This window comes from Protopterus annectens, chromosome 16.part0 (assembly GCF_019279795.1).
Source record: "Protopterus annectens isolate FY-2018-M chromosome 16.part0, PAN1.0, whole genome shotgun sequence".
In the NCBI taxonomy this organism is placed as follows: domain Eukaryota; kingdom Metazoa; phylum Chordata; order Ceratodontiformes; family Protopteridae; genus Protopterus; species Protopterus annectens.
Genome location: NC_056750.1, coordinates 160,623,689 through 160,637,777, shown reverse-complemented (window position 1 = coordinate 160,637,777; position 14,089 = coordinate 160,623,689). Strand labels below are relative to the sequence as shown.

General features: G+C 41.5%; 1 protein-coding gene across 1 annotated transcript in view; it reads left to right on the top strand.

Moving 5' to 3' along the window:
- Window positions 1-14,089, top strand: part of LOC122790544 (vomeronasal type-2 receptor 26-like) — a 72,165-nt gene that overhangs the window by 18,995 nt on the left and 39,081 nt on the right. Inside the window, exon 2 of the mRNA XM_044058093.1 lies at window positions 5,179-5,302. Within this exon, the coding sequence (XP_043914028.1) occupies window positions 5,179-5,302 (124 nt within the window). The remainder of the gene's footprint in view (window positions 1-5,178; window positions 5,303-14,089) is intronic.

Below are 14,089 nucleotides of genomic sequence, written 5' to 3'. Positions count from 1 at the left end.
TCCCCCTCTCACTCCCTAAAGGGCCCATCTCAATACCAAGAGATTGCCAAATTCTGGTAATAATGGCCATACAGATAAAAAATGCACTTTCCAAAGCTAAGAATACAGCATCCATGTGACCAGATGGCATCCCAGGCTGTGTACTACATGAACTACAAAATGAACTGGCACCTCACCTAAGTGTCATGTTTAATCATAGCCTCACCTCGGGCTTCGTGCCCACCGAGTGGTGCACAGCTACAGTTATCCTACTCCACAAGGGGGCATCCACCTTGGTTCCTGAGAACTACTGCCCCATCAGTCTGATGAGCCTGATCTGCAAGGCCATGGAACGTATTATTATGGAACTTATAAACAAAAACATTGGCCACCTTCAAACACTGGACCCCACTCAGTTTGGGTTTGTGAAGGGCCGATCTTATCTCCTGAACCTTACTGACTTCTTTGAATCAGTCTCCAGAGCTGTCGACAAGGGTAACGCAGTCCACACAGCCTATCTGGACCTCACCCTTATCTGGACCTCACCAAGGCCTTCAACACCATCCCCCACTCTGGAATCATAGATAAACTTACTAAGCTGGGCATTAATCCGTATGTCACTCGATGGGTTGCTAACTGGCTTACTGACAGAATCCACACTGTAAAAGTAGCCGACTCCTAATCCAGCTCCAGACAAGTGACAAGTGGAGTACCTCAGGGTTCAGTCCTCGGACCGCTCTTGTTTGGCATCTACTTCTCTGAAGTACAGGCCAACATTAGGGGACTCTGGCTAACAAAGTTCGCAGATGACTGCATACTGGGAGCCATTATTGAATCCCCAAATGATTCTACAAAAGGGCTTTACAGAAACAGATGCTTGGTGCCAGAGCCATAGGCTCAAGCTCAATGCCAAGAAATGTATAGTTATCCCCTTTGGGAAAAAACATGTACCCATGAATTACCAGATAGGTGGCAGTACACTAAACACTGAAAGTGTGATAAGAGACTTAGGGACACAGGTGTACAGTGGTCTCACCTTCGATAACCACATCACCACAACAGTCAGGAAATAATTCTATGTGGTACACCTCATCACTAAGGGCTTTTCATCCAGAAAAAAGGAGGTCATTGTCCCACTGTACTCATCCCTGATTAGGCCCATTATAGAATGCCATGCCCCATTTGATATGTACCTCTCAAGACATCTGCAACAACTGGAAGGGTCACATAAATACCTCACTAAAACAATCACAGGCCTAAAGCAGATGCCCTATGCTGACCATCTAAAAAAACTCCAGCTATACTCTGTCACATATCATCTGTCTAGCGATCTAGATATCTCTGCTTAACATACAAGGCCATGTCAAACCCAGAGCTGTTGGACATGCTACACTTAAATAAATCCCAATCCCTCAGCGCCACATGCTCCATGGATCTAAACCTTGTCATCACAATGAACAAAAGATGCTGGAGGGATAGGTTCCTGACTCAGAGACTACCCAGACTCTGGAATAGACTGCCCATACATGTCAAGCAGAGTGCCTCTTTGGCCCTCTTCAAAAGGAAACTTGATGATTGGATGGAAGATAGGAAATTCACCCAGGGAATCACATCAGTCACTCTGCTAGACAGGGGAAATAGCCAGGGAATTGCTATGGTTAGGCTTGTATAGGCCCTAGGGCCGATAGCCTAGTACCAACCTATGAACCTTTGAAAAATCCATTTGAGTATCTTGAAGCAGTAGAAAGAGAATGTCATTTGAAATTAAGGTGATATTATGGTGAGAATTGTCACTGGGAAAGGACATAATGTAACACTGACAATATAGCCAACTAAAAGTAGATTTATAGCTTTCAATTCTGTTCAGAATACAATAAACAAAGTCTATCAAATACATGTAATCTAGTGGATGTGGTATATGTTGAGTTTGTGAAAATATTTAATTTAATTCAGCTTAGAGAGGTAATGATGAAAACAAAACAATGGTGGTGGGATCAATAATTTGAAGTGGATCAGGAATTGACTTAGATACAAAAAATAAAGAGATATGCTCAGCGGGAAAATTATGGATTGTTTACATGCTTCAATCCAGAAATAAAAGTCACAGTGTGGGGGTTTGTGAACTTACTAAACAAGTTGATAAGAAAACTGCAGTGCAAGTAAACAAACCATGTAATGATGATAGGAATGAAATAAAAAGGCCTGTTCCTGTGGCAAACAGGGATGAAGTCCTGAGTATGACCGAAATGACCCATGTTCAGATAATGTGATGGAGGAAGGATAGATGAGGTGGGCTATGGAGGAAGAGTCGGCGTGACCACTTTTAGCTTGTCTATCTGTGAGAGAAGGGAAGCAGCTCAATCTCACTGATTGGTAAAGACTTAGAGAGAGCACTAGATATTGTATTCATACAGCATGAGCTTCTTCAGCAATTGCTGGTCCTTAATGCTATGCACCTTATAAGTCCAGGCAGCAGTATGTGTGTGTAAAGGCAGACATGCTTCTCTGAGGTCAGTCAGCAATTGTGGAGCTCTAGGAAACTGCCAAGTGAGTTAGAAGCTCCAGAAGAAGGATAAGGAGAAAGAAAGGAAGAAGAGATTCCTCTGACCAACTACCTAGGCTGATGTCAATGGAGTTATGAGCTCTAGTAGAGGGAGAAGAGGTCCTCCTGACTTACTACCTCGGCAGATGTCCATGCATGAGGTTATGAGCTCTAGGAGAGGGAGGAGAGGTCCTTGACTTACTACCTCGGCAGATGTCCATGAGGTTATGAACTCTAGGAGAGGGAGGAGAGGTCCTCCTGACTTACTACCTCAGCAGATGTCCATGAGGTTATGAGCTCTAGGAGAGGGAGAAGAGGTCCTCCTGACTTACTACCTCGGCAGATGTCCATGAGGTTATGAGCTCTAGGAGAGGGAGGAGAGGTCCTCCTGACTTACTACCTCAGCAGATGTCCATGAGGTTATGAACTCTAGGAGAGGGAGAAGAGGTCCTCCTGACTTACTACCTCGGCAGATGTCCATGAGGTTATGAGCTCTAGAAGAGGGAGGAGAGGTCCTCCTGACTTACTACCTCGGCAGATGTCCATGAGGTTATGAGCTCTAGGAGAGGGAGGAGAGGTCCTCCTGACTTACTACCTCGGCAGATGTCCATGAGGTTATGAGCTCTAGGAGAGGGAGGAGAGGTCCTCCTGCCTTACTACCTCGGCAGATCTCCATGAGGTTATGAGCTCTAGGAGAGGGAGAAGAGGTCCTCCTGACTTACTACCTCGGCAGATGTCCATGAGGTTATGAGCTCTAGTAGAGGGAGAAGAGGTCCTCCTGACTTACTACCTCGGCAGATGTCCATGCATGAGGTTATGAGCTCTAGGAGAGGGAGGAGAGGTCCTTGACTTACTACCTCGGCAGATGTCCATGAGGTTATGAACTCTAGGAGAGGGAGGAGAGGTCCTCCTGACTTACTACCTCAGCAGATGTCCATGAGGTTATGAGCTCTAGGAGAGGGAGAAGAGGTCCTCCTGACTTACTACCTCGGCAGATGTCCATGAGGTTATGAGCTCTAGGAGAGGGAGGAGAGGTCCTCCTGACTTACTACCTCAGCAGATGTCCATGAGGTTATGAACTCTAGGAGAGGGAGAAGAGGTCCTCCTGACTTACTACCTCGGCAGATGTCCATGAGGTTATGAGCTCTAGAAGAGGGAGGAGAGGTCCTCCTGACTTACTACCTCGGCAGATGTCCATGAGGTTATGAGCTCTAGGAGAGGGAGGAGAGGTCCTCCTGACTTACTACCTCGGCAGATGTCCATGAGGTTATGAGCTCTAGGAGAGGGAGGAGAGGTCCTCCTGCCTTACTACCTCGGCAGATCTCCATGAGGTTATGAGCTCTAGGAGAGGGAGGAGAGGTCCTCCTGACTTACTACCTCGGCAGATGTCCATGAGGTTATGAGCTCTAGGAGAGGGAGAAGAGGTCCTCCTGACTTACTACCTCGGCAGATGTCCATGAGGTTATGAGCTCTAGGAGAGGGAGGAGAAGTCCACCTGACCTACTAACTGGGCTTCTCTCCACTCAGTGTCCCTTGTCTCTCAGCACAGATGGGATTGCTGAGTCCAACCTGAAAATGGACGAGCAACTGAACTATCATTATCTCATTGTTTCTGCCTCACCCCAATGAGGGGATAAACCCAAGCAGTAGTCTGAAATGGCAAGCTGGTAATCTTTGCAAGGAATGAATGGGTTGCAGGACCCTTAACTTTACAAGGGCCTAGTGTTATCTGAGATGGGGAAGAGATTTTTTACTGGTTGTTCTGGAGGTCCAAATTAGTTCCATACGGAGGAACAAATGGGCTAAAAATGAAATGGTAAAACAAAGGAAAAACTACCTGGGGGATCAGGCATACAAGAAAGCAAAATTAATGATTTTATGAAATGAAAAGCAAGCAATGTGAATATGGAAGATAAAGTTAAACTATATAGACTTTTGGTATGGTAAACACCCATCTAACATATTCTACTTGTCAAAAGTTACAAATGTAACTGTACATTTAAATCGTACATGTAATAAGTGTTATTCCATAATAATACTAAATACCCTAAACAGTTTAAATTATGCTTGTTAAGGTAAATAGACTTTCAACAATGTTTTAGTTTTGTGGAATAACCTGTTAGGAACTCAGGCATAGAATATAATAGTACAACATGAGCACCTTATATTCTGCAAGAGTAAGGCTGAATAGCCTGTTTGCAAAACTCTGCAGTACAAATAACTTTTTAATGTCAGCATATAGGTTCTAAGAAATTTCAGCAGTAAAATGTAATGGCCTGATCTGAGTGCATTTCACAGTCATAGTATGTTTCTTCCATTACATCAAGAAGAAAGATTGTTCTCTTCTAATTTCTGTACTCTGAAAAGCCCCAAAAGATGCATTTATTAATCTCTGTGTATGTATATATATATATATTTATATTTATATATATAGTTAGAAAATAGTAATATCTGAAAAATTAAGATCATACAATAGTTCTGAAGCATTGTCTGCCAAGTCCCTGTCTGTTAGTTAATAAAGACAATTATTATGTTTCAGAGGTTTAGTTAAGCAAAACTTGTATACAAATGATACTTTTCTGGCACTTTATTTACACATCTTTTGAGAGATACAAAAGCAATACTACCTCACAGCTTTGTTCTTTCTTTTCTTACAGATTCCTAAATCAGTCTGTAGTGAAAATTGTCCTGTTGGCTACAGACATGCATCAAGACAGGGACAGCCTATCTGCTGTTTTGACTGTATCCCATGTTCAGATGGAGAAATTGCAAATGAAACAGGTGATTCTAAGCCAGATGCTGATATTACCAGTTTGTAATATGTACCTTGTCAGATACAGAACACACAGTGAATTGTTCAGTCATTTTAATTGTCTACTTGTTGAAATGTTGCCTTAATATATATTTTACTTATCAAGTAAGTATTTTGCTTACTAATCATTTTATGTATATTGTGATACCTTCAAATGTAGTGCTACCCTTTGCCTATGTATATTGTCAAAAATTATGTTTTAAATTTACTCGATGAAGACATCAAATAGACAAATATAAACATACGTGTGTGTGTGTGTGTGTGTGTGTGTGTGTGTGTGTGTGTGTGTGTGTGTGTGTGTGCACGCCTGTGTATTTTGTGGGTTTGTGTTAAATTTCTAAGGACTGCAATTTAAATCCCTGGAAAATGATATTAAAGGGGGAAAGGGGAATACAGAACAAATCTGGTGTTGTGGTACCATCAACTATTTTACTTTGCTCCAGGGTAGAGCAAGCAATAAAACCACATTGAACACCAAAGGTAAACAGGATAAAAGTCAACAAACAGTACTTTAAACATAAAATCGCAAGTTAACAGAAAAATTGTCAAACAATATAACAAGGCATCTTAGCAGCACACCTTACATTCATTCTTAATTTACAGTTTTATTATAAGCATACTCATAAAGGTATCTAAGATAACATATCAACTACACACACTTATTTTCAATGGCCCTTGATTGCAACAAGATAATCATTACAATCCTATGCATGCAAATGCACATTTTGTTCTAGATTAGAGTTTCCAGTAGGTAAATGTATTGACTCACTCTCCTGCTTTGGTTTATTAAGGCCAAATGCATTCCATCAAATGACAGAGAGGCTTAATCTTCCCTATATCCGGCTGTATGTAACCTCAGAGAAGTATCCACTTCTACAACCCAGAGTCTTCCTTTTCTTAACAGACAGTATGCAGATATGCGAGGCAGTAAACCATAGACTTGCTTTATATTTAAGGGAACACTCCACTCAAAATATAACCTATATATCAAGCTCACATAAACTGTCCTTTAACACAACCCCTAAATTTATGAATAAAGTCTGCCAATACCCCTTGGCAATATTTACATTTATCTGAATCAATAAGCCTCTTCTGTAATCCATCCAGTGAGGTCTAATAACATTATACACAAAACAGAGTTGCAGTATAATTTCTTAAACTACTCAAATATTGCATCATGTTCATCTCCTGATAAAGCATACTTTATCTTGCAAATTATTGAATAAATGATTGAACAATTTTGATTAGACTCCAACAACTATATTCAGTCTTTCATTTCTCTAACAACCTATAAATGCTGGTAGTCTTAACTTGCATGAATCGGCAAATACAGGACAAAAAGTTTCTGCAAAGTATTCAAAAGGGATAGCTCATCTAAGGCAAGCTAGTCATACATAACATGTTTAATAAGTGCTTCACTTAACTACAGAACTCATCCGTGGTCTTGAGAAGGAGTTTATGGTTCTGACAGTGGCCAAACTTAGGAATGGTTCTTGTATTATACTTTTCCTCTGCAAGGGTCTCCAATTACCAGATCCCTATATTCTCTCAGTCCTATTACTGGATCATACAATCTCTGTCCTTCAAACAAGGGTTATTTCAGATGGGTATCAAAGTACCCCATACCTTAACTAGCTCAAATTGTTTACACAAGGAATGATACCTCAAAGGAATAACTTATATGGCACCATCTAACTAAAACAATAGGCAAGTCTTTAAAATGCCTACCCAATCTCCAGCTAGTTCAGCTTTGAAAAAACTTAACTTCCAATACAAGTCAAAGCGGAGTGGGAGTTATCATGCATCCTCAAAAATTAGGTACGATGTGTCGGTTATTTCATATATACCATATTCCAGGATTCTAAGTCCTCTCATATCATTCAACGTGATCATATCATGCTAGTTTTGCAACTTTTCTAGACCAGTAAATACTGGAAGGGGTAGTAAATACATCACAGCATAAAATATGTCGGGAAAAATTAAGTTTTCACTACTTATGACCACAGAGAAAGAATATATCTTCAAAAGGAATTTTAATGTTTTCAAACATTCTCAAACAGTGTCTATGAATAGTTATCTCCAAATATTTGGTTGATAAAGATGACCATCCAAGTACAAAATCAACTCTGCTTTGTTAACTAATACTAGAAACAACAGTGTTTTACTCACTTTAACTTTAAGTCAAAGCAAAATTCTGTTGCATTTCACTTAAACTTGGGACGTCAACCTAAGGATTAATAGTCAGCAGTAAACAGTTGCAATCAAAAAGTAAAACACTAGCTTCCATACTTAGGCTTTTGTACCTCCTACCCGTGACACCTGAGTAAATCACCCTAACTATGGTTCCATTGCCAGAAACATAAGCCTGGGGATAATGGGGGTAATGGGCGACCTTGGTAAGTACCCATCAGCAGTGATAAATTAGGGAATAACAAGCTACTTCCTGTTCCAAGGGTACAGGTTCAGGCTAAGTAACCTTGAGCAAGACATTTAACCAGACAGTACTCTGGGGCTATGGAGGATTTGGGTTAGGCTTCTTAATGGTTTTCTGGACTGCATGCCTAGTAACCATCTATGAGCCTACACTGACTCTGTTAATCATAGGCAGATTTATCCAAATTATGAGTCAAGGTAGCAGAATGTGTTACTGAATATACAATGCACTAAATAAAACTTTGTGCCATTCTACCAGGAGAAGTCAGTATAATGACACTGTATTTTTAGAACACTGGTATTTCTGTTTTGATTTTGCCTGCATAGAAAAATACTTTTTATTCTCAGCAATGAAAGCCAACCCTGAAGTCATATTGTGGTTTATAATGAACAATCATTTTTTCAGCTTCTTAGTAATACTGCTTAACATCTTTTTATTTGGACTTGTAAAATATTTCTTAAATCCCTTTTGTGCAGTAAATGTGTTCATATTATGGAATCCATTGATTTGAACAGATTCCTGTGAAGTCAACCACCATGTTTTATCTTCAATCGTTATTTAGTGGTATGTTTTAAAATGTAAATTGGATGGTTACAGAACTAACATCATTTTGCACCGTTTATTTTATTAGCTGTTACTTTAATAATAGTTGTTTTCTTGTTATTATTTATGTTATGTACATGCTTGTAAACCTAATAAGTGTGATTTACTGTCCCTTTTGAGCAAAACATTTATTGCATTTGTATTTGCGTTAGCAATTTCATCTCAAAAGGCAGGAGCATTTGAGCGGTTTTGCGCGCCGGGCAGTGCCGGTTAGCTAGGGTATAACTTTTCCCAGCTCCACAAAGTCTGCTCTTCAATTTTTCCCTTGGAACTAGGCAAACTTTCAACTTAAGCACTCAAACCATTTACTTCTCATGTCGGCACTTGCTCAAAACTCATAGCAAGCACTAATAAACCTTAGCACTAGACTCCCCCATACTGTAGAGAAGGACAAGGCTCTCTATTCAACCTTACCAGCCAATCAGTAATACAGTTCACTGTACCTATCCAGGCATGTCCAAAGGGCAGTTTTAGGTGTAGTCTCCAGTCCAACTGGTGAATCTGGGCATTTTGAGGCAATGTTACAATTGCCTCATGTACACAGACAACCCTCTCCTCCTTCCATCAAACACTAATACATGCGAGAGATGCAATTATACAGCCAAACTGGAGGCTAAGCTCTCTCAACCCAAGACTGGACCAGGCAGTCAAGAGGAGAAGGGAATTACTTGTATCACACCACCAGTCTCACATAGACCTATGAAACCAGCACAGGCAAAAAACACACATAAATACACAAAAACATACTCGGAGGCTCTAAATAAAAATCTGCAGAAGTAACAGAGACCTTCAAAGCAGACATCCAAGCAACCTCCACCCCCTCAACACAAACCATGAAACACATACTTCACAAAACCAGTGTGCCACACAATATCAGCCCTTAAGGCAAAATAACATATCCAACACACTAGTAATAGGTGACTCTATAGTCAGGCACACTGACGTCTCACTCACTAGGCTGAACAAGGAGAAGGTTACTGTTAGCTGCCTGTCGGGTGCCAGGATCTGCCACATAACACAAGCACTCAGGTCACTCCAGAACAAGTACAAATATGACTCTGTCATTGTCCATGTTGGTGCGAATGACCTGAGCCATACCTCCCTGGACTACATGAAAAGAGACATGGAGGAGCTCTCTGATCACGTAGCCCAGTCCGGTATGACCCTGACCCTGAGTAGCATCCTGCCCTCACCAAGAATGATACCACGGTATTCAGAAAAAATTATCAATTTCAACAATTGGCTAAGCTTCTGGTGTCATTCAAAGGGGATCCAGTGTCTGTCAGCCTGGGATGACATGCTCGACAAGCCATGCTGCTTTGCTAGAGATGGCTTGCACCTGTCACCCTTAGGCTTTTGAATACTGGCCAAGGCTCTTGCCACCCCCATAGTGCATTTTTTAGGCAAGGCTCAAAAGGCAAACCCACCACTGTGAATAGCACAAGTAACAAAAAACTGAGGGTAATGCTACTCAATGCCAGAAGTCTAAACCTCAAAATGCATGTACTCAAGGCACTCCTCAGTATGAGAAAATCGATATATGTGCAGTAACAGAAACCTGGTTTAAGGCTCCAAAGAGCACCCCAGCACTACCAGGCTACAACTCATACCATACATTTTGGCCACAAAACCCAGACCAAAATACAAAAGGTGGGGGAGTATCCATATTCATCAAGGATACCCACATCTCCAGGTTAGTGGCACAGCACGATGCTTCAGAGATCATCCACATGCAACTAACAATGGGAAAAACTGCTATTCAAATTATAGCTTGCTACAGATCACCCACAATGTCCCAGGACCCCCACTCTGCATTTCTGGAAACAATGGGAAACATAAAGGTCCTACCAAACACCCTGATATTGGGTGATTTCAATTACCCAAACATTAATTGGGAGAACTACACAAGTGCAAACTCCCATGCCCAACATTTCTTAGAATTTATAAACTCAAATGCCCTGCATCAACTGGTCAACACCCCCACCAGAGGTGACAACATATTGGACCTGGTCATCACCAACATCAAGAAACTATGTTCCCTCATAAAATCATCCAAGGCTAGCTTTGAAAGAAAAATTGTCATGGGCTCCAATGATAACCACAAGGCATTCTTTAGATATGTCAAGAATCTAAGTGGCATTTCTCTGATCTGCTCGGAGTTAGTGCAGAATGGCACAAAATACACTGAACCGACCAATATAGCCAACATCCTGGCAGACAGGTTCAGTGCAAACTTCACCCCCCTCTCACCCCCAAAATGGCCCATAACTATACCAGACGAATGTAGTGCCCCTGAAATCATAAGCACTCAGGTTAAAACAGCGCTCTCCAAAGCCAAAAACACAGCATCAATGGGATTAGACGGTGTCCCAGGCTGTGTCCTACACGAGTTCAAAGATGAACTAACCCCTCACCTAAACACACTGTTTAAACTCAGCCTCTCCACAGGCTACATGCCCACAGAGTGGCACACAGCAATGGTTATTCCACTCCACAAAGGTGGAGCCACAACGGACCCTGGGAACTATCGCCCTATAAACCTGACTAGCTTGATCTGCAAAGCTATTGAGTGCATCATCATGGATCTCATTAACAGAGACATTGGAAACCTCCAAACACTGGACCCTACCCAGTTCAGCTTTGTTAAGGACAGATCATGCCTCCTAAACCTGGTGGACTACTTTGAGACAGTTACCAAGGCTATAGAAAGGTGGTCCACACAGCCTACCTAGACCTTGCAAAGGCCTTCAATACCATTCCCCACTCAGGTATTATAGACAAGCTCACCAGCCTGAACATAAACCTCTACGTCATGAGATGGGTTGCCAACTGGCTCATGGACAGAACCCACATGGTAAGAGTTGCGGGAGCTAGGTCTGGCACTAAACCGGTTACAAGTGGCATTCCTCAGGGCTCAGTCCTAGGACCCCTCCTGTTCTGCATATATTTCTCAGAGGTACAGGCACACACAGGAGGACTATGGCTGACCAAGTTCGCAGATGACTGTAAACTAGGGGCTATAATTGACTCTCTGGCTGACACAGACAACCTCCAAAAGGGTCTCACTGAAACAGATACCTGGTGTCAAAACCATGGCCTTAAGCTAAATGCCAAAAAGTGCATAGTCATTTGCTTTGGAAACAACAAAGTACCCACAAACTACCACATAGGTGGTAGCCCACTAAATATGGAAGACATAATAAGGGATCTGGGGACCCAAGTAGATAGTAACCTCTCCTTTGATAATCACATTGTCAAAGTGGTTAGAAAATCCTTCTATGTGGCCTGCCTAATCACAAAAGGGTTTTCATCCAGATCGAATGAGGTCATTGGGCCCCTCTATGCATCACTCATCAGACACATCATAGAGTACAATGCCCCATTTGGGATGTACCTTGCAAGACACCTGCATCAACTGGAAAGTCCACAGAAGTACCTCACCAAGAGGATCACTGGCCGCAAGCAGATGCCCTATGCAGCTCGACTGAAGAAACTCCAGCTGTACTCTTTGCATACCGCCTACTCAGAGGTGATCTCTGCCTGACATACAAGGCCATGTCCAACCCAGAACTGATGGACATGCTCCACCTAAAGAAAACCATATCCCCTTGAGCCACATGCTCCAGGGATCTAAACCTCACCACAATAATAAATAGGATGTGCTGGAGGGATAGTTTCCTGTCCCAGAGACTTCCCATGCTCTGGAACAAGATTCCAATCTACATTAGGCAGAGCTCCTCGCTAACCCTCTTCAAGAGAAACCTTGATGAGTGGATGGGAAACAGAAAGTTTACCCCAGAGATCACTTCAATGGCTCTGCTGGACAGAGGCACAGGGAACTAATCTAAGGGGGTGGTGAAAGCCAACACATTCCGGCTAGGCTTATAAATGCCTTTGGGCAGATAACCTAGTACCTACCTATGAACCTATGAACCTATGAATAACTGTTGTTTGAGACCTAGTAGCCAGAGAATGTTTTCACAATATTCCATTTGAACATGCCAGTTATTGCTGATTGCAATATCATTTGATACAAACACTTCATCAAGTGATAGGGGGTAAACAGGAGAAGAGTATTATGTAACAACACATGAACTCAACTTCATTTAATCAGGGGGTTGTAATTTATTAAGAGCACTCCTCTGAATAATTATATGCAACCCAAGTACCTAGTTAATGAAACATGTTTTTCAAAGGAAATTAGAACAATTTATAAGCTGGAGAAAACCTGGCTGAAATTCAACAAAACACCATAAAATAACTACATAATAAATGACTGGGCTTCACATGTCTATATTAGATTCCTTTATTTGAAGATTTTACAGAGAGCAGATGGGCAGTCATCTTCAAATAAAGGAATCTAATTTAGACATGTGAAGCCACTGCTATTATGTAAGTATTTTATGGAGTTTTGTTGAATTTCAGCCTGGATTTTCTCTAGCTTATAAATTTGAATCACTACATGCTGTTCTGATCTCCACCAAGTAGGACCCAAAAGTGTGGGTTTTTAAGCTAAATAAATTAAAGGATCATAGGATCATGGGAGATTACTAGGTATCAACCCAGATGTCATTTTAAGCCTAGCCATTTCATCCCATTGTAAGGGTCTATATTAAATCAGCAAACACTTAAAAAAGCAAACGTTGATTTATCGTCCCCATGTAAGTGAAAGTTTACATTTCCGAACACTTAGAACAGCAATTTTTTTCCCAGGGAAAAAAAAAAATCAGTGTTCCAAAAAAGAAAAAAAAAACTTTAAAACATTAAATAAAGTGGGGGGCTTCACCTCCCGGAACCCCTGATGTAAACCCCCCACACCCCCCTACTTAAATATACCAAATGTGAGATTGCACTACAGTGATGAAAATGGCAAAATAACGAAGGGAAAAATTTGCTTATATGCAGTTTTGGTATTTTGCCATTTCATGCTTTCAAGTTCAATCAAGACGCATTCGAAAGAATGCGTCTTCGATCATATAATAGGGAACCCAATGTAATACCATGAAAATGCTAGTCAGTACCTAAGATTGCATTTAGTGATGCCTGCCCATGTCCAGGAGGATTGTGGGCTCTATCCTTGGTAAGAATTAATGGTGTCCCATCCACTCATCCAGGTTCCTCTTGAACAGTGTCATAGAGGTTCTCTGTTTCACATGAATTGGTATCCTGTTCCAAAGACATGGCAGTCGCTGGAAGATAACTCTGTCCCTCCAGCATGTCCTATTTAATTCACAGGCCATATTTAGGTCCCTGAAATGGGTACCTGAGTCCTGTGTGATTTACTGATATGCAGCAAGTTCATTAAGTTTGAGTCTTGGATTGCTGTGTAGGCCAGGTATAGGTCTCCCCTAAGAAGTCTATATGACACGGAGTATAGTGACAAGGACTTTAGTTGGTCTTTGTAAGGAATTAGCTGGAGCCTCTTGATCTGCTTTGTTAGAAATGTTTGAAGTCTCTGAAGTTGCTGCAGGTGCTTTCTGAGGTACATGCCAAACACGCCATTATACTCAATTATGGGCCGTACATGCTAAACAGGCCATTATACTCAATTATTGGCTGGATTAGTGCTGAGCACAGAGGGGTTATAACCTCTTTTGCTCTCAAGGTGATGCCTTTGTACTACAAAGAAAGCCTTCTCTACTACAGTAGACACATGGTGGTTGAAGATAAGGTTGCAGTCAACCTGTGATCCAAGGTCCCTTACCGCTTTGTGGGTATT